General features: G+C 40.0%; 1 protein-coding gene across 4 annotated transcripts in view; it reads left to right on the top strand.

The window, feature by feature from the left end:
* Positions 1-10,238: 10,238 nt before the first annotated feature.
* The window catches only part of si:ch211-272n13.3 (ankyrin repeat domain-containing protein 26), a 104,290-nt gene continuing 86,961 nt past the window's right edge, over positions 10,239-27,567 (top strand). For all 4 annotated transcript variants that reach the window (XM_052030650.1, XM_052030648.1, XM_052030649.1 and 1 more), the window contains exons 1-5: positions 10,239-10,970; positions 14,994-15,108; positions 21,012-21,185; positions 23,419-23,525; positions 24,865-25,002. In XM_052030650.1, the coding sequence (XP_051886610.1) occupies positions 10,768-10,970; positions 14,994-15,108; positions 21,012-21,185; positions 23,419-23,525; positions 24,865-25,002 (737 nt within the window). In that variant the 5' untranslated portion in view covers positions 10,239-10,767. The remainder of the gene's footprint in view (positions 10,971-14,993; positions 15,109-21,011; positions 21,186-23,418; positions 23,526-24,864; positions 25,003-27,567) is intronic.

Genomic DNA, 27,567 nt, shown 5'->3' with positions numbered 1-27,567 from the left:
AATGCAGGAGTCATCTCTCTGGAAAGTGAGAACACACATGACTTCTGCAGCAGAGAATACACAAGATCTTTAATGGGCTAACCAACAAATGAATGTTGATGGTTTTATACAAAAAAATGCATTGTGCATTGGCAAGTCTACATATGATGTGAAGGAGCATGAAGGAGCCCAGCATCAATTCTTTACATAAAAAGCAAATAACTGCCGATGATGGAAATCTGATATGAGAACAATAGATGCCTGAAATGTTAGTCAGGTCAGGCACCATCTGTGAAGTTAGCTCTTTATTTCTCTCCACTGATATTGCCTGATCTAATGGATATTTTGAGCATCTTCTGTTTTTATTCCAACCCTTTACATGTCTTCGAATGGAATTTGGAGCTCAGCTTTTCAAAAGTAGAAGCGAAGTCATCTCTTTTAGCACATTTGTGGAACTAAGCACATTGCAGCATCTTGAGGCTAATACCTCAATTTCCATTCCAGCACAAATAGTAGTCACCCAGTCTTTGGGTACTGCAGTGGAAAGGCAGACTTCTGTCAAGCAAAATTATCTTGCCATCCTCAAGCTCAGGTTGTTAACATAGGAGCTCAGTTTGCTGCTAATGAAAAATTAGATTGCTGCCATCACACTTGTGGATACCAAGGGAGCTGAGAATAGTTTTACAATCTGTCCTCCAACTGTTTACTGGGATTGCTGAGGCACTGCACTAGGGGAGTGGTTGTGGTCGCATGGATCCTTCTCAGAATAGCAACCTTTGGATACTATTCCTACAACTCGGCCACTGCTATTGGTAATACCTCTTAGAAACCAGTCTGTATGGCAGTTGCTCATGTTGAAATGGTTGCAGTTCAAAGCCAGACATTACATGTCTGGAGCAACACACAAAATGCCGGAGGTACTCAATGGGTCAGGCAGCACCTATGGAGGGAAATGAACAGTCAACATTTCAGGCCAAGACCCTTCATCAGGACTGGAAAGAAAGAGGACAGAAGCCAGAATAAAAGAGTGGGGGCAGGGGGAGGAGCACAAGCTGGTAGGTGATAGGTCGATCCAGGTGAGTGGGGGAAGATAGGAAGGTGGAGGGGGGGGTGGGAGTGGGAATGATGTGAGAAGCTGGAAGGGTGATAGGTGGAAGAAGCATGGGCTGAAGAAGATGGAATCTGATAGGAGAGGATAGTGGACCATGGAATAAAGGAAAGATGGGGAACCAGAGGAAGGTGTGGGTGCTGGGTAAGTTGTGAGGGTGGGGGAGGGGAAAAAGAATGGGTAATGGGGCCAGAGGGATAAGGGAATACAAAGTGGGGGGGGGGGGGGGGGGGGTGGTGGTGGGAACAGAGGGGAGTGGTTACCGGAAGTTAGAGAAATCAATGTTGATGCTGTCAGGTTGGAGGCTACCAAGACAGAGTATGAGGTGTTGTTCCTCTAATCTGCATCTATCCTCAACTTGGCAGTAGAGGAGGCCGTAGACAGACATGTCAGTGTGGGAATGGGAAGTGGAATTAAAATAGCTGGCCACCGGGAGATCCTGGCTGTTACGGTGAACAGAGTGAAGGTGCTTGACGAAGCTGCGTTGGGTCTCACCAATGTAGTGGAGGCCACACCGGGAGCACCAGATGCAATAAATGACACTGATGGATTCACGTGAGAAGGACGGCCTCACCTGGAACGACTGTTTAGGGCCATGAATGGTGGTGAGGGAGGTGCTATAGGGGCAGGTGTCACACTTGCTCCAGATTTTCAGCATCTGTGGTCTTTCTTGTGATTACATGCCCAGAGGTGCTGCAGGTTATATCCTCCACTGAAAGTCAGCAGTCTTTCATCAACCAAGTTGCAGCATAACAGTTGAAGAGACAGAGAAGATAGGCACTCGGAGAACACACAGAGATGATTAGTACAAGTTTCTATTCAATGTGTCATTTTTGTATGGTGGCCAAGCTGTGATAGTTAGCACAGAGAGGAGGTAAGGTGTAAGACAGTTGTTGAATGGGGATGTTGAGCTTACAATCAAATGAGTTGTTTTTAGATACCTATCTTGGCCTCCCACTTCTCTTTGTTATATGACTGGTGACATGGTTGCCTAATGTACTGTGCTGGGAGTTAATGGTCACTGCCACAGATTTCAGTGAGGAACTTTTTATTAAAGCACAGATGTCTCATGCATTTGTTTTTCCCTAAGGTTCAGGGAGGATATTTTCTATCTTAATAATCTGACTATATGTGGCTCTTGACTAGAATTCCTCCCTGTCTCTTTCTCTTTCACCTTCCAGCTCCTTGTTCAATTTTTGATGATCTCTACTCTTTCACTCATTCATTCTTTACTCCAAGGGAATGCCTATTGCTGCACATGTTTGGAAGCAATACAGTTTGTGCAGCGGCACAAAGTAGGACACATCCTTCAGCAGCAGCCACATCATTACGTTGCCAACTTCAAAGAATGCAGCACTGGTTGGCAGAACGGCTTTGCAGCAATGGAACTAATTCCTTGGGACATCACTGTGGACATTAACCCTTCTGGCAATGCCCATTCCCCAGTGCTTCATTTCTTTTTCAATCTTTTTATTAGTTTTCAAATTAATACAGATTGATATATAGCATCAATATTTATACATGTAATACAAAGAGATCAGGATAACAATCATAGCATATATAATCGTAAAGAACAATAAAATATAAAAAAATGAATATAATATAAAAGAAAGGAAAGAAAAAGATTTATTATATAAATTTTTTAAAAACCCAAATCAATAAAAAAATTATAAACAATATAAACTAAACAAAAAAAACTTTTTAAAAAAAAACAAACAAAAAAAAGAAAAAAAAACTGGGTTAAAATTTCTCAGTAGAAACAGAGCAATATTATGTCGACAAGTCCGTTCCTCCAAGTTGGAAAGTTATTGAAAGGGGATCTACATCATGTGAAAATATTGAATAAATGGACTCCAAATATCTTCAAATTTAAGCGAAGGATCAACAGTACCACTCCTAATTTTTTCAGAGTTTAAACATGATGTAGTTTGAGAAAACCATTGAAAAGTAGTAGGGGGTATTGGATCCTTCCATTTAAGCAAAATGGATCATTTGGCCATTAATGTAACAAAAGCAATCATACGGTTAGCGGAAGGAGATAAATGGCCAGACTCTATCCTTGGTAATCCAAAAATTGCAGTGATAGGGTGAGGTTGTAAATCAATCTTCAATACGTTTGAAATAATGTTAAAAATGTCTTTCCAATATTTTTCCAGAAGAGAACAGGACCAAAACATATGTGTCAAAGAAGCCACATTTGATTTACATCTATCACATATAGGATTTATATGGTTATAAAAACGAGCTAACTTATCTTTGGACATATGGGTCCTGTGGACTACCTTAAACTGTATCAACGAGTGTCTGGCACACATTGAAGATGTATTGACTAAATGAAGAATTTTCTTCCAAGTCTCTATAGGTATAGATGTTTGGAGTTCACTTTCCCATTCATTCTTAATTTTGTCTAATGATTCTAGATGTATTTTCATAATTAAATCATAAATTATTGCTATCAAGCCCTTCTGATAAGGATTAAGACCTAAAATTTTTTCCGTAGTTTCAATTTTGTAAGGTGTCAGAAAAGAGGGTATAGTAGTTTTTAAAAAATTTCTAATCTGCAAATATCGAAAAAAGTGTGATCTAGGTAAATTATATTTATTAGACAATTGTTCAAAAGATGAAAAACAGTTATCAATGAATAGATCCCGAAAACATACTATTCCCTTCCTTTTCCATATGGAAAAAGCTGAGTCAGCTCTAGATGGATGAAAGAAAAAATTAGATTGAATGGGACTTGACAAATTAAATTATTGCTTCATTTTTATCCTTCTTAGTTCTTAGACCCCTCCATGCAGGTCTTCCCTCCAAGTGTTCACATCTTGCACTAAAATCTCAAGGTAAGCATTCATGAAACAGGTGCCAACTCCTATGCGTGTGTTGCCATGGCTGCAGTGAGTGCTTTCCAAGTTCTACTGTGACATCTGGCAATGGTTGGATTCAGTTTTCAGCCCACTTTCAGAGGCATGGGCATAGTGTCAATTTTACATGTTTAGCATGTGCTAATTGGAAAAGTATTGCAAAATGGAATAGGCACATGAAAATCATACAAGCACAGTACTGGAACAATCAGCAAAGGTCTCTTAGACAGTGCCATTTTAGTACTTTTTTGGTCTAAGAATTTTTTATTCGGTATGTGTATGTACAAAATAACATGTAATTATTTCTTGAAGAAAGCCATAGCTGTGAAACCATTATCATTTGTTTTACAGACGATCTCCAAGGAAATGGAGAGTTTGTTTACTGGTAATCATTGATTTGAAGACTGGAATGAATGTCGTAGTTTCCTCAATAATGTGAAGAAATACTAAATGTCATAGACACTCTTAAGCTGTCTAAGATTAAAGGAAATATTTGAAGTGAGGCATATAATTAGTAGGAGTGGTGGGAATTTGCAATCCCATCAAAGACATGAAATATCAGAGGATATGAAAGAAATATAAAGGAAAATGGCATGGTATGCATGCAAGAAAATTGATCCTATGTTTCTGAAATAGATATTAGTGGAGGGTGACACAAAATAAAAGAGCAGAAAAGATTTTGTATGAGGGATTAAGCAAAGGTTTAAATGAAAGAATGAAAACATGGCTTACGTGAATGAATGTAACTCAAGATAATTTCATCGTTTGAATCTGAGTTATGAGATGTCAATTTTAGTTTGGCTCAGTTGGTAGCAATCTGAGACAGAAGGCTATGGTTTAAGTCCTAGATTTCCATGCTGCTGATGAAATGCTGCAACTCCCAGGATTTGTTAAACTCCAATGTGGAGGGAGAACTTACAGTGGTGTTTCTGTGTAAAGTGATACTTATGTAGACAGCATAATGTTCCCCAGTTACGGAAATTAAATTTAAACTTCACAATCCTGAGTGCAAACATATTGCTCTTCCTTCATTCTTGCTATGTGGTGATCTTTTTACTAAACCAAATCCATGGAGAGAAGACAGTGAAGTTGTCTATGGGGAAACTGCCAATGTTGTGAGTAAAAAGTTTTTGCAGCTTACATTTCAAGAGCATGTACATATTGGAGATGTAAAGCCCTTGTGATATTATACAACTGAAATGCACTCAGACACTCATCATGGAGTCAAAGATATTTATGTCATGAAAGAATGACCCCATCTCTCCAGTGCTGATTGAACCAAGACACATCCGGATAAATCCTATTTTCCAGCTTTTGGTGTGTACCTTTTTAGGATGCAATACATTGCATGCTCATCCAAGTTCTTTTTAGATTTGTTTAGGGTTCCTGCCTCCACCACATTTCAGGCTGTGGGCTCCAGAATCCCACTACTACTCATTCCTTCTAATCTTTTTGCATCTTACTTTAGATGTATGCCCACAAGCTATCAGCCACTTCATTAAAGATCTTCCTATTTACACTGTCTAGATTCTCATAAAAATTTACTTCTTGAGTAAGTCTCCCCTTCGCCTTTGCTGCTATAAAGAAAATAACACCAGCCTTTTCTCAAAACTAAACTTAATAAGCCTTGGCAATATCCTTGTAAATCTTCTTATCCTTCTCTAGTCCTATCACGTCTTTCTTGTAAACAGTGTGCTATGATCTAACTGTAGCCTAACTAGTATTTATAAAATTATAGCATGACTTCCTGCTCATTCTATGCCTTGGCCAATAAATACGTATATCCTGTAGGCCTTCTTAACCATCTGTTCTACCTGGTGGCTTCCTACAGGGATTTGAGGGCATGTATTTCAAGTTAGCTCTGTTCCTCTTCACTTCTCTGCATCCCACCATTTATTGTATATTTCTTTGCCAGTCTGGTCTCCCTTAATGTATTACCTCAAACTTCTCTGGAATGAATTCTGTTTACCACTTATCATCCCACCCAAGCAGTCCATTAGTACCCTCCTGCAGTCTGTAGCTTTCTATCTTGGTATCAGCAAGGTGGTGAATATGACTATTTTTTTCCAATGAACTTTTCAATTGTCTCTCCTTAAATTAATGACCCTGGTTACAGACTGAATATAGTCACCAAAGTATTTATTGACCATTAATATTCATTATGTTTTAAATAAAGATAGTGTGCTGGTTTCTAAATATTACACTAACACATTTCAAAGTAATGAAAACACTTCCACAGAGCACTGCTCACTCAGAAGTGGTCCAGGAACTGTGTGCACCTTGGACGTTGGCTGTGTGGTTTGAGGAGTCACGTGGCGCTGTAGTCTTTCCACTCTTCTCAACTCTGATCTCCTTTGCACCTTCCTGTCCACTCTCCACCCACTCACTCCACCCCCCATCTCTTTTGTTCTTTCCCTTTTGATCTATCTTCCATGTACCACTTTCCTGACCTCCCCCTTTTTCTCCACTTGCTTTGGCACTTATTCTCTCTCTCCACAAGGACCTCTTGTTTTCCTTTTGGCCAAACCCCTTGTTTCCATTCTAATTTCACATCCCCAATGTTGGTTCACTATCCTTTTCTACTCCAATCTCTTCCTCTCCTACTTCTGTTTTTCAGTAGCCCTCCATCCTGATCACTTACTATCTTTCCTCTCTGATCCCATCCTCCTCCCCACCCTTCAATTTCCTAAGTTTACTCCCCCAATCCATTCTACTCTTCACCTACGAATTCCCTCTCCTAGTGACCTGCTCTCTCTCCATCAATCCACAGACCTCTCCCTTGTCCTCCACTGATTTCCTCTAGCCTTCCTATCTGCTCCATTGCCCCTCCTATTCCATGCCCTTGACTCCCTCCAACCTCCAAAAAAATTAGTGTGAATGAATGTTTCAGTGATGGCACTTTTTTTTTTAACCATACTCCCTAGATAAGTACACTTGAACAGAAGAATGTACCATTCATGCCAACAGATATATTCAATTGTTGGGGATGTATGTCATGAATCAAGGACTCTTTCAAGGTCATTATTCACCCAGAGATACATTAATTCATCGAGAGGTTGTCCTTTTAAAATAGGGAGTTACGGTCACCATATCACCAAAAGAAGCTCTTAATGCTCCTTTCCTAAAAGTATTGGAGAAAATCATGACCAAGAAGACCCACCAAATTTTAATTTACTGAAGTTAGTTTCACATTTTGTTATAGTTGAAATTGAAAGCATAACTCAGTGCAGGACTAGCAACCACTTTAGCAATGCACTATTATATTCCCTTTTAATTGGTTCCAATGTGCTTTGAAACCAAATACTTGAATAGAAATTCCTAAACACTATTTCATCAACAGTGTACCTACCCTTGACACGATACACTACTTACACTAGATTCTAATATAGTGATGCATTTTTCATTTGGGAACACACACACTGATATTTTAAAACTGATAATGGGGTAAATATTTGAAAATAAGTAACCTGCTGAGCAATAGAAGAAACAGGGGATTGGGTCTAAGTGCATAACTCTTTCAAAGAACTGCCACACACAAGCCAAACTGACCGATCTGGCCATCAATAGTTTGAGATGGAGAGTTGCTGAGAAATCCCTTTGACTTAATTGCCTTCTTAGGTAATGTTTGTGCACAGGTATTCTTGGCGAGTGAGTTTAAAATAATGTCAAGCTTAAAAAAAACATATAATTATGCAAAGTGGCAGGTCAGAGGATCGAAAGAATAAAAAAGAATACCTAGAAAAGATGAGAAAGGAAGGAAAAAAAAAGTAGAGCATAAAGCTAGATAGAAATGTAAAAAAACACAGATAGAAAGAGTTTGTCTACTCAAAAACGGTGTTGACAAGTTAAAGGTGTCCAATAAAGGATGAATCAGCAGACTACTTACAAATAGAAAACAAGGAGAGAGCAGATGAATTAAATGTGTATTTTGTATCAGTCCTAGAGGATACAACTACTATCCCAGCAATAGCTGTAAATCAGGAGTTTGAAGGGAGGGAGGGATTCTGGAAGATTAAAAGCACCGGGGAAGTGGTACTAAGCAAGTTGTTGAAGCTGCCAGCTGATTAGTCCCTGGGTCCTGATGAACTTCTTTCTAGAGTTTTAGAAGAAATGTCTAGTGAGGTAGTTGATGCATTGGTTTTAATTTCCCAAAATTCCCTTGATTCAGGGAAGATTCTATTAGATTGGAAAATAACAAATGTAATTCCTTTATTCAGAAAGGGAGGAAGACAGAATGCAGGAAACTACAGGCCAGTTAATTTAACATCTGCCATAGGGAAAATGTTAGAAGATATTATTGAAGATATTATAATAGAGCCCTCAGAAAAGTTCAAGATAATCAGATAAAGTCAGCATAGTTTTATGAAAATGAAATTACATTTGGTCAATTTATTGGAGTTCTTTGAAGAAATAACATGTGCTGTGGATAATGAGGAACTGGTGAACAATTTCCAGAAGGCATTTGATCAAGTGTTGCATCAAATTTACTTTTCAAAAATTAAAATCTCATGGTGCAGGAGTTAATATAAGATTGGCTGGCTAGATTGTAGTGAGTACTGTACTAGAGGGATTGTGCTGGAGTCTCAGCTTCCTACAATTTATATAAGTGACTCAGACAAAGATACCGATGGTATGGTTGCTAAGTTAGCTGATAGGTAGGAAAGTAAGTTGTGAAGCAGAATAAGACTCCAAGGGATGTAGGGTAGGTTAATTGTGTGAGCAAAGATCTGTCAAATGGATTATGTGGGAAAATGTGAAATTGCCCATTTTTACAAGGAAAAAAGGAAGCAAATTATCTAAATGATGAGAGCTTACAGAGCTCTAAGATGCAGAGGAATCTAGAGATCAGAGTGCGTGATTTGCAAAATGCTCGTATGCAGTTACAAGTATTTAGAAAAGCTAACATGCTATTGCAAGGAGAATTGAATACAAAAGTAGCAAGGTTATGCTTCAGTTATATAAAGCATTAATGAGACCATATCTGGACCACTGTTCACTATCTTGTCCACTTTAGTTTAAGGAAGTATGTTGGAAGTAATTCAGCAAATTCACTGGTTTGATACCTGAAGTGCACAGGCGAGCTTTTTATCTGCTGATGTTTACGAGAGATGATTTAGATAAGATAACTTTATTAGTCACATGTACATCAAAATACACAGTGAAATGCATCTTTTGCGTAGAGTGTTCTGGGGGCAGCTGCAAGTGCTGCCACTCTTCCGGCGCCAACATATCATGCCCACAACTTCCTAATCCATACATCTTTGGAATGTGGGAGGAAACTGGAGCACCCAGAGGAAACCCACCCAGACACAGGGAAAACGTACAAACTCCTTACAGACAGTGGCCAGAATTGAACCCAGGTCGCTGGTGCTGTAATAGCGTTACACTAACCGCTACACTACCGTGCTTGCCCTACACTACCATGCCTGCCCCCTACACTACCTGATTTGATTGAAACATCTTGACAGGATAGATGCAGAATATTTCCTCATGTGTAAGAGTCTAGAGCTAGAGGGTCACTATTTAAAAATAAGGGGTCACCCATTTAAAATAGAGATGAAAAGAACATTTTCCTCAAAAGACTGTTTTCCTCAATAGATGGTGTGAGAGATGAGGAATATTTTAAGGCAGAGTTAGATAGATTCTTGATAAGGAAGGAAGTGAAAGATTACTGTGGGTAGGTGGGTAAAGTTAAAGTTACAATCAGTTCATCCATCAAGCAGGTTCGACGAGCTGAGTGGGCTACTCTTGGTATGTTTGCCAACACCCTTGGGGATTTTCTGCGAACAGTGGGTTCCAGGACAGAAATGTACCATTTAGCACAGGGAAAACATCCTATATTGTTTTAATGGAAACACAAGAGACTGCAGGTGCATGAAATCTGGAGCAACATACAAAGGCACTGGAGGAACCTAGTAGGTCAGGCACCATCTGATCCCTGTCCAGATGAAGGGTCTCGACCTGAAACGTCGACTGTCTATTTCCCTCCATAGATGCTGCCTGACCCACTAGTTCCTCCAGTGTGTTGCTCTGGATTTTTATTTCCTTAACTAAAGGAATAAATGGATGTTGTCCTACTCTGCTGCATTAACCTATGACTGCAGATGACAGCGTGTCTCAAGTGGCACTGAATCAATTCCCCCAATGACCTCCACACAAGCACCCAACCCACCTCCCTCACCCCCACTTCTTCACGATTGGGTCACCAGGATCCGCCCTGGGTGTAGCGTCATGTGCGTGTGACGTCAGGCGCAGGCCGGGCAGCCGGCGACGGCACCAACGGGTTTTCGATGAGTGGCGGTTGGGAGGAATTTCGTGCGAAGTCGGGAGTGGTGCAGCGCAGCGCAGGCGAGCGGCGGGCCGATGGGGTGGGGGGGGAAGAGGGGGCGTCCGCGCTGTCTGCCGCCGCGGTGGAGGAGCACCCCTTCTCTGTGCCAGAGCGGCGCCGTTCTCACTCGGTGCCATTCATCCTCGTTGAAATGAACGGCTGCTGGTCGCTCTTTTAGGCCGCTGCCCCATCAGCCGGGAGCCGAGAAATCCGCGCGTTATCGCCCCTGTTTGCCTCGGATTAGAGCAGTGAGAGCCGGCGGAGGAACCTGTGGCGGCGGGGATCACAACGTGGACCATTTGTGATTGCATCGGTAAACACAAAGGGATAAACCGTCTCATCTGATCCCCAGGGATTGAATTATCTGTCGGTACCATCTCGGCAGCCGGATTCTGCCCCTGGACATTTGCTAATCTTGCATTTTTGTTATTGGAAATAACGTTTCACCCGATCTCCCGGCAAGAGCTTGGGTTTTAATTAGTCGTGCAAAAATGAGGAAGATACTAAGTTTTACAAAGAAGAAGAAGAAATTATCGACCAATGCTAGTGACACTTCAAGTGAAACGCTTGCAGGTTATGAATTGAAAGAAAAAGATTTGGGAAAGCTGCATAAAGCTGCTTCTACTGGGGATTTGTCTAAACTTCGGCAGCTGATTAAGAAAAATAATGTTAATCAACTTGATAAGCAAAACAGGTAAGGGAGCACGGCGTTAATCCACCTGATTTATTATTGTAGTGTTTATTTTCTTAGTGCACTGTTTCATTCGTTGGACTTCAACGTCAGATCTACTCCAGAGTTCCCAAGCCAGAGTTCTGCTTTATTGTTGGTTTGACATTTTTGAATATTGTGAACCTAAATGTTTTGCATTTTCTGGGAACAGGAGATACACATATTATCTTTCTTTAATTCGGGAAACTAATTCAGTAACTCTGATATGTCCGCTGTATTGTTGGTGCATTCTCACCTCTTGAAATTCTCACTTTGAAGACTTCAGCAAGAAAGATCTCAAGCATTACTGATGCATCTTTTGAATGAAATGTTGAGTTGAAGCCCTAGATTCAAAGAATTGAGCAGGAGAAACAGCCGTTTGGTCAGTGAGTCTTTGTAGAATAATCCGTCCGTCCTATTTCCCTGCTTTTTCAAGCATCTTTGACAATTATTCTTTCTCAAGTGCATATCCAATTCCTTTTTTGAAATTCCCGTTTTATTCTGTTTCCTTCATCCTACGGACAATGACGTCCGGGTTATAATTTCTCTGCTTGAACATCCTCATTGTATCCACTCACCACAATTTTAAATCTGCACCGTTTGGTCCTGAAACATCTGCTTATGGGAACAATTTATCTAAACCAGTCATGATCTTGTACACTTCTATCAAAATCTGGTGTCAAGTTTCTTTGCTTTTCCAGTCTAACTTTATGGGTAAATATCCCTGTGGAATCATTCTGGTGAATCATCTCCACATCCTTTCGGACCTTTGCTAGATGGATGACCAAAATAGGATGCATGCCTTCAGTAGCAGCTGAATCTGTGTTTTACATAGATTAAGCATAACTTGTCTGCCCAAATACTCAGTGCCTCTCTTTATGAATTCTTAATTACATACAGTATGCATTTTAAGCACTCTTGGAGTAAGCCTGCCTCTTTCAAAGAATAACAGAAAGCCCTTAGAACTGTGCCATTTAGTCTTTATTCTCTTTATTCTTTCTGCCAGTATATCACTTAATACTTGTCTGTTAAATTTCATCTGCCACTTGCTTGTCCATTCTGTCAGCCTAAGTGTGCATTCTGGAAGCCTATTATTACCCTTCACACTTTGTACCTCACTTGTAATCTCTTGAGTCATCTGAAGTCTTGCACAGTTCGTTCTTCACACCTTTGCAGAGTGGTATTAATTTATATCAATAAGGTATTGGTTCCAGCACTGATCCTTGGGGAAAAACCACAATTAACCATCATCCAGTCTGAAAAAGTAGCAATATACCTTTGCTCTCTGTCTTAAAGCCAATTTCCTTTTGCTGTTGACTCCATGGGTCTCAATTTTGTTCATCTGTTTTCTGTGTGGGATTTTACTTGATTCCTTCTGAAGAAACAAAAAATGACATCCAGCATACTCCCTTCAACTTTTTTCTGTTACCTCATCAAAAATATGATCAGGTTAGTCAAACTGGATTTGTCTTTAACAAAGAACAAACTTCTGGAGAAAATAGGCAGCTCCAGCAGCATCTGTTGGGGAGGGGGGGGGAATTGCCGATGTTTTGGGTCACGAGCCTGCATCAAGACTTGTCTCCTTGTCTTTAATAAATAAGTCTGCTGGCTCTGCCCCATCACCTCAAACCTTTTTTCTGGTCAGATCCTGAGTCATATTTTTGAAGTTAATCCTCCTCCAGTTAGATGTTGAACTTTAGATTTCTCCTTGCCATCTCCACTTAAACCTCAAAATATGATGGCTGTTCTCCAAGGGTTCTGTCATTGACATTTGGTCCAACTAGTACATCTGGTTCCAAGGACCATATCCCACAATGTCTCTTTCCTCAAAATCTGTATTTCTCCAACCCTGACAGCATTCTTGTAAAATGGAGACACAAAAGACTGTTTTTTGCTCCAGATTCTAGCATCTACAATCTGCTGAAGGAACTCAGCGGGTCAAGTTCAGGTCAAAACCCAGCATCAGGACTGACGTAGGGTTTCAACCCGAAATGTGAACAGTTCCTTTCCCCCCCACAGATGCTGCTTGGCCCTCTGAGTTCCTCCAGCAGATTGTTTGTGTCACGAACCAGCAACAAAAGAAACACACTGAGCATGAGTCAGTGTTAAAAACTATTTTATTAATCACTACTTATGATAATACGTAAAATAAAAGTAAAAATGTTAGTATGTTAGAATTCAAAAATGTTAAACCTTGAACGTTAACCCCAAAACTAAACTCGTCGTGTGTGTGTGTGTGGCAAAGTCCAAAACTCCCAGTTCAGGAATGGTTCTTAAAGTTCAGTTCCGCAAGCCATGAAGTGAAACATGAGCAAGGGCTTCTTCAACAACCACCGTTGTCAGAAGATTAGACGTAGAGGAACAGAGAGAGAGTAAATACGAAATCCAAATGTTCCACAATGGAACCCCAGCGACACTTCAGTGTTTACTCGGTAGCGACTTCCTCACCCCAAAAAGCATCCGAATCGTGGTCGTCCACACACAAATATCTGTTTCCTTCTACAGGTCAGCAACAAAGTGAACTCCACCGGATTACTTCCAACTTCCATACATGGATTTCAGTGGCAGACACAGTTATAGTTTCTCATCCATCGATAGAGAAAACTAGCAGGCTGGTGTGTCTCTCCCTTCTCTCTCTCTCTCTCTCTCTTTCTTCTTCTAACTTCTTCAACAACGTCATTACGTCCTTTATCTTCTATTGACGTAAGCACGCCCCACACACACATACACACACACTCTCTATCTTAAAGGGACTTTCACTGAGTCTGTAACATTTGTAACATCCTTGTAAATCCCTTCTGCATCCTTTATCATGCTATCACATCCTTTCCATATTGGTGATCAGAACTATGCACAATACACTAGCTGTGGTTTAACTAATGTCTGATAACTTTCTAGCGTGACCTCCCTGCCCTTCTATTCTGTGTCCAAACCAATGAAGGCACGCATCCAGTATGCCTTCGTAATCATCGTATTTATTTTTATGGCTAGCCTCCACGTGTGAACATCCACATCAACATTCTCCTGTTCCTTCCCAATTGTGTTATCTCTTCTGATTGAATTACAGTTGCCACTATTGTTCCCAATTAATCCACTCCATTGCTGGTTGCTTGTGGTCTAGAATTTCCTTCCTTACTAGCAACCACACTGCCAGTTTTGGTATCATTACCAGCTGCTGTACTTCTGGCTCTTCTGTTTAATTCTAAATCATTTATTAATACCACAGAAAGCAAACAGCCTATTACTGAGCTCTAGGAAACCTTACTGCAAACATTCTTCCAGTCACTAAAATTCCAGGCAACCATTACTCTTTGCTTTCTACCACTGACTCAGTTTTAATGAAATCTGCTTCTTTCCCTTGCATTCTGTGGGCTTTTACTATTTGGATCAATCTGTCATGTGCGGCTTTGCCAATGGTTTGCTAAAATCCATTGCACTGCATCAAGTGCTTGTTGACAGTCCTTTTTTTACTTCCTCAAGATGTTCAGTTGTAACCTTTTGTTAACAAATCCATGATAACTGTCCTTCATTAATCTGTGAGTTTCTAAATGCTGATTCATACTGTCACTTGGAACTTTTTCAATTATTTGTCCCATCTGATATCAGGCTAATAGGACTGTAGTTGACCTGGACTTTTCTCTCTTTCGGTACTATAACAATCTTTCAGTCCTCTCTTCTTTTAAGAGCTTGGATAAATTTTATTTAGGTTTGGTGATTAATCCCAGTTGATTAATGCAGGTTTGGGAGGTGCTATTGGAGTGGATAGGGTGAGTAATTGCAGTGCATTTTATAGGTGGTGCACACTGTAGTCACAGTGTATCGGTGGTGGAAGGAATCGTGGTTGATGTGATGCTAATCTAGTGGCCTGCTTTGTCCTGAATGGCCAGTTGCTTAGATTCTCTCTTGTAAGACTACTGCATTGCAAATGTTACATGCCCATTGTCAGCTATATCAGTGTGAGTTTTGATGTGATAACCTAGCACATTTATATATTCATTTTCCTTCTAGAGCACCATTGCACCTTGCATGTGCACGTGGACATGCAGATGTAGTTGCTTTGCTTGTTGAAAACAAGTCAAAACTGAACATTTGTGACAATGAAAACCGCTCTCCTTTGATGAAGGTAAGAAATCTTTATCTTGAACACCTCAGTCAAATCTCCTTTCAAACTTTGCTGCCCCTGTCACTATCCCATTGCTACCAAGGCGCTGCACCACAATATCATCACTGGTACTCTTTCATCTTACCAGACCTGTTCCTACCACTACTGCACCCCATTTTTATGTGGTGACACATGCCCACCCAGCTATGCTGCACCCTTTTGTTATAGAGTAACAGAATTGTGCCTGCCCCTTCTGCACCACAATGTTGTACAGCAACCAACGTGTACCACCAGTACTGCATCCAAGTGTAATACAGCAATGGATCTCTGCCCACCAGTACAGTGCCTGTGGGTCTGGACCAAGACCCAGAAGATCAGACTAGGCCTCCTGTGATCCCTGCACCCCTGGTGTCAGATGGCCTTGGGGACCAGGGAGACAGTGGATGGCATTAAGTCTTACCTTGGGTCTTTAGCCACAGTGTCAGTGATGCTGGTGTTCCTGCTCATTGCATGCTTCCCCTGATGATATCAAGAGCCACTCCTATTAAGGAGTTACTGCTCTCCTGGGGCCTGATGGCAATCCAACAGCAGGGGTAGTCAGTAAGGTGAATGGTCAAGCGGAGTAGAAGTGGGTCTGTGGGTCTCTGAGCATTCATCCTATGGGCCTTATGTGGCCCTAGGCACTGTATGATTTGCACTGATTGTAGGAAAGTTGTAGTTATCCATTTGTTCATTATACAGTGGCATGCAAATGTTTGGGGCACCCCTGGTCAAAATATCTGTTACTGTGAATAGTTAAGTGAGTAGAAGATGAACCGATCTCCAAAAGTCATAAAGTTAAAGATGAAACATTCTTTTCAACATTTTAAGCAAGATTAGTGTATTATATTTGTTTTGTACAATTTTAGAGTGAAAAAAAGGAAAGGAGCACCATGGAAAAATTTGGGTACCCCAAAAGATTTGAGCTCTCAGATAACTTTTACCAAGGTCTCAGACCTTCATTAGCTTGTAGGGCTATGGCTTGTTCGCAGTCATTGTTAGGAAAGGACAGGTGATGCAAATTTCAAAGCTTTATAAATACTCTGACTTCTCAAACCTTGTCCCAACAATCAGCAGCCATGGGCTCCTCTAAGCAGCTGCCTAGCACTCTGAAAATTAAAATAAATGACGTCCACAAAGCAAGAGAAGGCTATAAGAAGATAGCAAAGCTTTTTCAGGTAGTCGTTTCCTCAGTTCGTAATGTAATTAAGAAATGGCAGTTAACTGGAACAGTGGAGGTCAAGTTGAGGTCTGGAAGACCAAGAAAACTTTCCGAGAGAACTGCTCATAGGATTGCTAGAAAGGCAAATCAAAACCCCCGTTTGACTGCAAAAGACCTTCAGGACGATTTAGCAGACTCTGGAGTGGTGGTGCACTGTCCTACTGTGCAGCGACACCTGCACAAATATGACCTTCATGAAAGAGTCGTCAGAAGAAAACCTTTCCTGCATCCTCACCACAAAATTCAGCATCAGAAGTTTGCAAAGGAACAGCTAAACAAGCCTGATGCATTTTGGAAACAAGTCCTGTAGACTGACGAAGTTAAAATAGAACTTTTTGGCCACAATGAGCAAAGGTATGTTTGGAGAAAAAAGTGTGCAGAATTTCATGAAAAGAACACCTCTCCAACTGTTAAGCACGGGGGTGGATCGATCCTGCTTTGGACTTATGTTGCAGCCAGTGGCACGGGGAACATTTCACTGGTAGAGGGAAGAATGAATTCAATTAAATACCAGCAAATTGTGGAAGCAAACATTACAAAAAAAAGCTGAAGGTGAAAAGAGGATGGCCTTTACAACAGGATAACGATCCTAAACACACCTCAAAATCCACAATGGACTACCTCAAGAGGCACAAGCTGAAGGTTTTGCCATGGGCCCTCACAGTCCCCCGACCTAAACATCATCGAAAATCTGTGAATAGACCTCAAAAGAGCAGTGCATGCAAGACGCCCCAAGAATCTCACAGAACTAGAAGCCTTTTGCAAGGAAGAATGGGTGAAAATCCCCCAAACAAGAATTGAAAGACTCTTAGCTGGCTACAGAAAGCATTTACAAGCTGTGATACTTGCCAAAGGGGGTGTTACTAAGTACTGACCATGCAGGGTGCCCAAACTTTTGCTGCGGGCCCTTTTCCTTTTTTGTTATTTTGAAAATGTAAAAGATGGAAATAAAAAAAGTAATCTTGCTTAAAATATTAAAGAAATGTGTCATCTTTAACTTTATGCCTTTTGGAAATCAGGTCATCTTTTACTTGCTTAGCTATTCACAGTACCAGAAATTTTGACCAGAGGTGCCCAAACTTTTGCATGCCACTGTATATGTTAATGATTTTGATACAGGTATACAGGATAATACTTCAAGATTTTCAAAGAAAACCAAATGACATGGTAAACAGTTAGAAAGATAATACAGTAAAACACTGATAATTCAGCAGCCCTTTGGGGCCTTGGTGATGATTTGTCCAGACTATTGGATATTATTCACTTTAATACCTCAAGACATTTTTAATTCACTTCTTTTGGATGAAAAACACGATGATGCTGGAGGAACTCAGCAGGCCAGGCAGCATCCTGGCCTGCTGAGTTCCTCCAGCATCGTCTTGTTTTTCATCTAGATTCCAGCATCTGTAGTCCTTTGTTTCTCACTACGTTTAGATATCAGTTATGTTAGTGAAGCCATTGAGTTTAAACGGAGTGCAGGAAACAGGGCCCTGGTGAACCAGATACAAGACCATCGAGATTCCCAAACATTCAGATAGTGGATCATTAAAGTTTTATTGCAGAGCACTATTGGCATCATTGCTAAAAGAAGTTATTACACCATTATATATAGAGTGATGGATTACTGACAGTGTTGCTATGCTGTAAAGTGGCATGAACCCCAGCCCTTTACTGGCACTCCCACAGCAGAGTAACATTGATTTTGTTGCTGCAGGGTTGGGGTGGAGTGAAGCACTGAGGCAATGTGCAGAGGGTACCTTTAGTGATTGCTGTTGAGTGGGTTGGGACAAACAGTATGGCTGATCAGTCCTTGGATGTAGGGGACACAAGAGAGACTGCAGATTCTGGAAATCTGGAGCAAAACACAAAATGCTGGAGGAACTCAGCAAGCCAGACAGGATCTATGGAGGGAAATGAACAGTTGACGTTTTGGGCTGAGACCCTTCATCAGGACTGGAAAGAAAGAGGACAGAAGCCTGAATAAAAGGGGAGGGGAGGAGCTTCTGCCCTCTTCCTTTCCAGTCCTGATGAAGGGTCTCAGCCTGAAATGTTGACTGTTCATTTCCCTCCATAGATCCTGCCTGACTTGCTGAGTTCCTCCAGCATTTGGTGTGCGTTGCTTCTTGGACATAGGGCTTGGGACTGCACTGTGACCAGCACAGAGGGTGCAGGCCATTGCCAGAAGTGACAGCAGCTGCTTCATGTGTTGACAGACCACCTAGATTCTGCAGTTTTTCTCATCATTTCCTATTGGATGTGATGGAAGCTGCTGTCTCCCCCTCTGTTTGGCTTTCACCTCTCCCCAGTGCAGAGAATTTGCTATGGTATCAAGATTGGTGGCCAGTAGCTCATAGCAGTGGGGAGGGAGGGGATTCACAACAGGTTACTGTCACAGCAGTGTGTGAATGTTCTGACTCTAGAACAAAGAGTATTATAACACATGAGCGCTGTGCAGAAAAGCCCTAAGTGGATACCATTGTGCAGGTGGCATCTACTGCATTTCTTTCATCGTCTTCCTCCTTCATTTTAAAAAAAATCATCAGTTTAAATGGAATAGGTATAGGTAGAATGTTTTTTGTTAGGCCTTTGGACTTCCTTTCACCCCTCCTCAACACCAAGTCCTTAACATCCAGCCACCTTCCTTTGAGCAAGAAGTTAGTTGCTCTTCACTATATATTTTCTCCACATAACTTCAGAAGAGTTTTGGGGAGTTATTCCTATTACCTCTATTCTTCTAAACATCTTCTGATCCTCTTGTCCCTTCTCTGTCTTCTCAGTCCCTTTCGAATCTTTCCACATTCCAGTACTTTCTCTGGTCTACTTTTTCACTTTACCCTCATACCTATTCCCCCTCACCAGTTCTTTCCTGATTCTTCTGAACTCTCCATGTACAAAACAATTTAATATCAATTGTAATTGGTTGTGGTGATGGTGATGATTGGACCAAAGTGTACATACTTAATTTAGTACCCATTTCTAGTTTTGGTCAAAGGTTGTTGACCTGAAAAAATTCTCCATCTCAAGGGAAAGAATAATGACAAACATTCACTACAAGCCTGCAGACTCCCACGGCTACCTTGACTGTACTTCCACCCACTGTCTCTTGTAAGGACTCCATTCCATTCTCCCAGTTCCTTTGTTGTATTTGCTCCACAGAAATGTCCCTGAGATGTCTCCGTACTTCTTGAAACATTCCTACCATCATTGGCAGAGCCCTTGATTGCATCTCATCTTGCACCTCTGTTTTCACCCCTTTTCTTGGACGGAGTAAGGAGATCGATCCCTGGTCTTTGCCTTCCACTCCAATAGCCTCTGCATTCAACAAATCAGTCTAAGTAATTTCTGCCAGTTTCAATATGATTCCACCTCCAAAGATATTTTCCCCTCTCCTCCCCTTTCAGTATTTTGAAAAGACCATTCCCATTGTGACTTCCTGGCCCAATCTTCTGTCCCCAACAACCGCTCCCCTTGCTTGCAGCATTTTCCAATGCAAGAGATGCTATACCTGTGCTCGGTTCTGATGCAGGTTTTTGATCCGAAATGTCAACATTTCTTCCTACCACAAATGCTGCTGGACCCTCTGAGTTCCTCCAGCAAATTGTTTGTTGCTCCAGATTCCCACATCTGTAGTCTCTTGTTTCTCCACTGTGCTTTTACCTCTTCTCTTTCCACCATTCAGGGACCCAAACAGTCCTTTGAAGTGAAGCAGCAGTTCCCTTCCACTTCTTCGAGTTTGGCGTACTGCATTCTTTGTTCACAATGTGGTTCCCACTACATTGGAGAAACCAGACACCAATGGGTGACCACTTTGTAGTGCACTTGTGCTCAGTCCAAGGGGTGACTGGAATCACTTTAATTCTCCGTCCCATTCCCACTCTAACATATCTGTTACTCTTGCACTGTTCTAACAATGCCCAGTGTAAGTTTACAGCCCTACATTTCACATCTTTTCATGTCCCTTTGTATTTTCATTCTCTATGTGCCCTCATGGCTTTTGTTCAATTTCTAACAGTCCCTATTAATCCAGTGGATGGATTAATCCTCATAAGAATTTATCCCCATGGCAACACTGGCTCAGAGATACTCCCTTCTCTCCCTCACTGTCTCTGGAACTTAAAACTAATTTGTTTTTTCTGTTTCCCAGTTCTGATGAAGGGTTTTCTGCCTAATTCATTAATTCTGTTTTCCTTTCTACAGATGCTGCCTAACTTGCTGAGTATTTCCAACATTTTCTGTTGTTATGACATGAAACATTAACTCTGTTTCTCACTCCACAGATGTTGTCTGACTTCAATATTCCTAGCTTTTTCTGATGTATTTTTCATTTTAAAGTTGTATATTGTTATTGTGCGATACTTGATTATTGTAAATCTATTGTTTATAGCTATTACCAAAGCTTACTGCAAATTAGAACGAAGAAGCAGGTGAAAGTGGTTGGGCTGAGGATACTCCCCCTGATGAACTCCTGCAATAGTGTTCTGGAGCTTCCAGTGTCTCAATCTGTAATACAGATTCCTGTTCCCATTCTGATAGAAGAATGTTTGCAAAACAAATGCATCTGTAGTCCAGATTTGATAGCAGTTAACAGCAATGAAATTTACACTTAAAACATAACTATTTGTGTAACAAACATGTATAAACCTCTCTGTTACCTTGTCCATAGGCAGTGCAGTGCGAACAGGAGCGCTGTGCAGTTATCTTACTGGGCCATGATGCTGATCCTAACCTGGTGGACATTAATGGATATACTGCTCTGCACCTTGCTGTCCTGATCCCTAACATCTCTTTGGTGATGCATTTGCTGGAGCATGGAGCGCACATAAATGCTCAAGATAAGGTGCTGCCATTAATTTTTTCCCGGTGGTAGTTATAATCTTTTCACATCTTCTGAAATGTGCAAAATTATCATACTTTCCTGGGTCATATTTACAGAGCATGTTTTGTTGCAGGTTAGAATGTTTACCAATGTATGCATGCATGTACGCAGTTTAGTACACTTGTAGTGTTTTTTTTTTGTCCCCACAGAACCCAAACCACTTATGGTAGTGAGATTCAAATCAAAATAGATTGAAAGTTATTTGTATATATAAGTTAGATGTCTTGTTATAACATTTTGGAACAGGCTAAATGTTGGTTTTATTTGTAATGGTAACCTGGAAATGAATATTTATCATGTTATTATATAATAGTTGTTAAATTGCTGTTAGCAACTGCCTGCAGTAAAATCAGGTAAACATTAATTTGTGCTATTCTAAAATACAGTAGCTCTGGTTCCAGAAGTAGACTGAATAAATTGCAGATAGGCCAGGAGCACTCCATGTCTTTATTCTATCATTCTAAATATCTAGCCTTATTTAGGCTCAGTTATATTATTGTTGGATTATACCTGGAAAGTTTTTGATCTTGACGTATTGTATTGATTCCCAATCATCACTTCATCACTTAATGAAATTCACATTTGAAATGAATGGTCACTTTTCCAAAAAGGAACAACAATTATCCATTTGCATTAATGTTAATTTTGCAGTTGCCATTTGTTGTGCCTTAAGTGCCCATTTATTTTGGGTAGAAGCAGGTACATTAAAAACTCTTAACAATTTGATGAATAAACTTTTTCATACCAATCCTGTTTTGAACTTTATTCTGATTAGTGGCAAATCAGGGCAATGTCACTGGGCAATGTCACTGAGCAATAGGCCATTTCCCTAAATGACTTTAGATAGAGGGTAACCTACTCAGTTTCAATCCATTTTTTTATCCCCATTTGTTCAAATTCAATAAACTCATACCTGCCTTTTTATTTTTTTTTCTTTTGTAACCATTTTAGTGATATTCTAATAACTGGTGTTTTCCTCTGCAGCCTCTGCAATCTAAAGATTCAGCTTTTAGATTGTTCCTTGATTACAATTTTCATCTTGCTAAAGCAGTAATTCTGGGATTAACCCACTTCTTATTTGCATCGAGATTACTGCCAGATGTAGTAAAATTACTTTCCAAGTTAATTCACCCATTGTGTACTATATGTGAACACTATATAATGAAAAGAGGAACATTAAGACAGTAATGAATCCAACTTTCCTGATATTGCAAGGCTAGGTGAAAAAGCAAACTCTGAGGAAGATGCAAATAGTCTTTAAGGGGATTTAGAGGGGTTTTGCAAATGGACAGGAGGTGGCAAATGGATCAAAATGTGAGGTTGTAAGTTTCAATCAGAAGAACAGAAACGTTTTTGCAATGGTGTAAAACTACTTAATGTACAGAGTGATCTTCTGTGGTAGTTTAGAAAATACAGCAAAAAGTCTGCAAGTTATTTTTGTGTATTCATTCATATGACGTTGCTGTCAAAGCTGGCATTTGTTTGTCTGTAATTGCCCTGAATTGAGAAGAGTATTAAAATCAATCACATTAGTAGGTTTGAACTCACATGTAGGCCAGATCAGAAAAGGATGATAGATTTAAAGAACACTGTTGAACTTGTTTCTTTTTTACAACAATCTCATAATTTAATAGTTGCTGTTACAGAAGGTAGCTTTAAATGTAATTATTTTGTTAAATTTACCTGTTGCCATGCCGTGATTTGAACTCCTGTCTCTGGCAAGTGTCCAAAACTGTGGCCTCCTAGTCAAGTGGCTTAACCACTACAGCAAGCAGTTAGGAAGAGAAGTGGTATCTTGGCAGGATGGGTAGTTGGAGTGAAAACTAGGTAATGGTACACTTGTTTTGGAATCAGCACAATATTAATGGGTTTGATTTATTCTTGTGATTAGGGGACTATCTTAGGAAGAGAGTTTAAAAGTTTGGCTGTTAGTCTCTGGAATACACAAGTGTGAGGGGTGATCTCATTGAGTCATACAAGATTATGAGACTGATTGGATAAATTTCAAGGATGCAATTTGATGATGCCGGAACTTATTGGTATGCTTCACCTCGAAGCACATTTGTCTTTGTGGGGTTATCAATTGAGACCTGTTTCCAGTAATATGTGAAAATGATGTTACACATTTGTATCCTGTACAATTGTAAATTATTCTGTGATAATTAAATGACTTTAAATTGTTTGTTTTCAAAAGGATGGTTGTACTCCTTTGCTGTTGGCAGTTACTGCGAAACATCAAGAAGTGGCAGAATTTATTCTTAAAAAGGGTGCTGATGTGAATGCCAAAAACAAAACTGGGAGGTAAGTTTACACACTACAAATCTCAAATTTCTGCATTAAGAAATTGAGGGCATATGATTTTTCTGAGTTCTTTATTCTTGAAATAATACCTATTGACCTCTGTTTATTGCTGTTGGTATGCTGTCCTTTCTGGTTACCAACAACAAGAGCCCACACACAAAAAGGATTGATTGAAATCACTGGTATGACATTCCATTACCTAAATTCAATCTGATTCTTCTACCATATTGGTCTTAATTTTTTTAAGGTATTTAATGCCATTCATTGAGAACAACCAGAAATTACTATTCATCATCCATTGATCAAGTTGAATCTGGTTTGTTCAGCCAAGGCATCCTTGCTGTTTAACTTGAAGATGTGCATTTTAATGCTAATCACCAAGAGCAGTTAGTTTTTCTGAGTATGCAGTCTGTGATGTTGGAAGTACCATCACAAATCAAGAGGATATTTCAGTTTCTTCAGCTACTGCTACAACAACTCTCTGCTAAATTTCACTTAAGTTAAAAGCTTTGAACTAAACAAGTTTACGTGCTTTCAATTGCTGATTAAGGTAGAATTGCAAGGCAAGGGATTAATAGGAAAGTAAATGTATATGGCTCATTGACATCAGTAAGTTGCCTGAAGTTTTAAAAGATGAATGAGTCTACAATTTGAGGATTGCTGAGACCGATCAGAGCACTGTCATGTCTGCCCTTTCGATCACTGTGATAGAAGGTCTCAATACAATGTTAGACTACAGTTCATCTCGTCAAAGAAAGCAGAAGTATTTGCACTGTGCATTCTGCAGTTTGGCTGGTGATTCCAGACTTCACTGTCCGAAATTATAATTTGATGCCCCTTTAGTAAATGCACTTTGGTGTCCAGATTAGATTTGCTTGGTTTTGCTCAACTATACCAGTAGAGTTCACACCTTGTTATCAAGTGCAGCAAATAGGTGAGTTGCTTTATTGGTGAATTTTTTTGCTTGCTCTATTAAGTCAAATACAGCCTTTAGGTTAGAGGATGAAGTCTGTCGACCAGTATGAGCATAAGTTTAAGAAAAACTCAATTTGTATAGACAATAATCGTGCATCATGGGAAAATCTGCCTTAAATTCATTGTGACGGCCCTCAAGAAATCGGAATGCATGTGCTTATCAAATAAGTTATTTTCATAAATTGTGGATTACATTTTAAGGATATTGTTCATTCAAGTTTTATAGATTCCGTTAACAAAATATGAGAGTCAGCTGCATATGGTAGCTATAGAGGAAAGGAATATATTTTGGTTTTTTTTGTTTGTAACCCAAAGTTAAAATAGGACAATGATTTGTGAATCTTGTTTATAATGTTCCTTCTAGAACTGCCCTGATGATTGCTGCGAGTAATGGACAAATTAACTTGGTTAAGCTACTTTTACGTTATGGTATAGATGCTTCTTTAAAAGAGAATAACGGATGGACAGCTGAGGATCATGCACTTATGAATGGACACCATGCGTAAGAATTTTGGTTTCCTTTTTTTAATATCTTCATGTTGGAATAATGAACTTGGCATGGCAATGGTATTCTCTTCATAGGCTCTCCCTTGGGGTTGGGGATGAGGAGGTAGGTTCTAATGGGGCCAGTGTGGTACTCCCAGATCCTGTCACAGTTTGAGCAGGAGGTGCTCGGCAGTGTGAGCTGGCTGGTATTTCAAATCAAATACACTGGGTTTCGATGTAGCCCTAATGAATGGATTTAACATTCTTAGTATCAGCTTTAATGTTCTTTCTTTATTTTAAATGGCTTGAACCAGGGATTCCCGCGAGTCTGAGGATATTACACATTTTCAGGGAGGCTTTGAGAATATTGTTGAACCTCTTTCTCAGTCTACCTAGTGAAAGAGGTTTGAAATAGTTTCTTTCGGGTGTGGCCTGCCAATTGGAGTCACTCAAGTGTTTTGAGAGCTTCAGTTCTGAGAATGTTGGCCTGGAAGAGGATGTTGCCAATGAATTTGGAGGATTTTGTGGCTGCTGCATCTTTTCAGTTCTTTGAGGTGCCTGCTGTTGTTGGTCCACGTTGCAGATGTATGTCGAAGGGCACAAATCACTGCTGGGTTTGAAATCTTAATCTTTAAGCATTCTTTTCTTCATTCAGCCAAAAACTGTTGTGCCACATTAGGACCATGGTGAATTTCATAATCAATGTTTGTCTTCATTGAGAGATGGTTTCCAAGATGCATGTAGCATGCCAAATTTCTCCGGATCTCGTCATGAATCTTTATTGTCATAGGGCAGTGTTTTATACCGGGGCAGGTTGGTGGAGTACTTTTACTGCCCAGATGTTATGTATGAGGCCCATTTTTTTCATATGCTTCAGAATGTGCGCATGTGCAATCAATATCTGTGTCCTGCAGTTCAGTGACTCAAGTTGGAGTAGCCTTGGTTCCTGAGTACAGCTTGCATAGATTGAACAGTTTTCCATTTGTCTTCAGGATTAGCTCCTCTAGTAGGAGACCCATTGTAACATTATTGCAAGAAATGTCACAATTGTTCTCATTGTGCCATTACTAATGTTTTGAAGGCTAGCATATTAAAGTAGCATCTTTTATAATGATCAATGGATCACTAAATCAAATGCTCAGTTCATGTTTGTGCTTGGTGAATAGATGTGTGCTGCAGTGAATGCCCATGATAATCTTAATAAATCTGCTAATGGATAGAACCGTACTAGTGGGGGAAGGGGAGAAACAGGTGTCTGTCAAATATGCAGTTTGTCAAGAGTTAAGTGAGTCTTTTAACATAATCAGTAATACTAAAGGTTAAGGAATAAGGATAATGAAATATAGTACTCTCCAATGAATTGTTATCCATATATTGTAGTGCAGCAATGAGGCATGAAATGGCACTGTATAAATAGACTATATTGTATGCAGTAACTTGAAATTACGCTCTGCACTTAAATTTTAACCTATCACTAACTTATTGCTACAGTACTATGTACATTGCTGTTTATCGTTATGGTATTGAATGCAGTAATTTAATGTTTGTACACTGCTGTAGTACTCTACTGCCTCAGGAGGGCAATCTTCAACAGCAGTTGTTGATGGTGATGATGCAGAGCTTGAAGGTTCTACGCATGCAACAGAACCACTTTGTATCAATTTTCAGATATCTGACTGCCTAAAACTAAGCTACCTTTTCTTCAGAAAATTGTTGTGGATGGCATGCAGTTTCATTAATTCACGGCCAGAATAACTGGAATTCTTCTCATAAAATTTGATGAATGATTCTAGATCTCTTCCAGTATTTGCCCTGAATATTTTTGAGTGTTCAGATTGGTTGTCATCTTCCTTAGAATCATTTTCTGATGCAGTGGCTTGATCAGGATTATTTGATCTTCATTTAAAGTTGAAGTAACTCTGACATCAGCATTCGTATTCACGCATTCTCCAATTTCTTGTTCTGCAAGTTTGAGTGGGCCTGAGAATGCAGCATTATTGACAACATTCAAGAATTCACTAATTAGCTTCTCTTTGCTTCCTTTCTAACCTCTCAGACTCCTCTTCATTAGACACATCACTCTGATGTATAATGGATAGTAAGGGTTTCCTCCAAAAAGCATTTCGCATTTCGGATCTGAGACCCTTTGTCAAGCATTTCCTCCAGGCGCTTTTCAAAGTTAAACTTTGCATAGAATTCCACACATATGCTAAATTATAAATTGCACCTTCCATAATGTAATTGGATTGGAATTCTTGAATGCTACCTTTGTAGTTCATCAATGTGCATGAAATCCTTCCTGAAGAACATCTACATGTTTTGGAGAATTCCTTCATCCATCGGCCGTTTAAGAGATATCACCTTGGCAGACAGAAAACCTGAGAAAATATTTTCAAACACAAAGTTGGACACTGAAGGATGGGTTTTGTAGTTAGCAAGAATAAGAATCACTTTAGTGTCTTCAGGCTTTCTTATTTTCCTTACATGTTTCTTTACTGCTGGCACAAAAACATGATGGAACCAATACAAGAAGATTTCTTTGTCTGTTCACGCATTAAGTTGAGCTTTATATTCCATTGAT

The sequence above is a fragment of the Pristis pectinata genome, chromosome 15 (genome assembly GCF_009764475.1).
Source record: "Pristis pectinata isolate sPriPec2 chromosome 15, sPriPec2.1.pri, whole genome shotgun sequence".
NCBI lineage: Eukaryota > Metazoa > Chordata > Chondrichthyes > Rhinopristiformes > Pristidae > Pristis > Pristis pectinata.
Note: the sequence above shows the minus strand (reverse complement) of the source record. Positions and strands in the feature narration are given on the sequence as shown.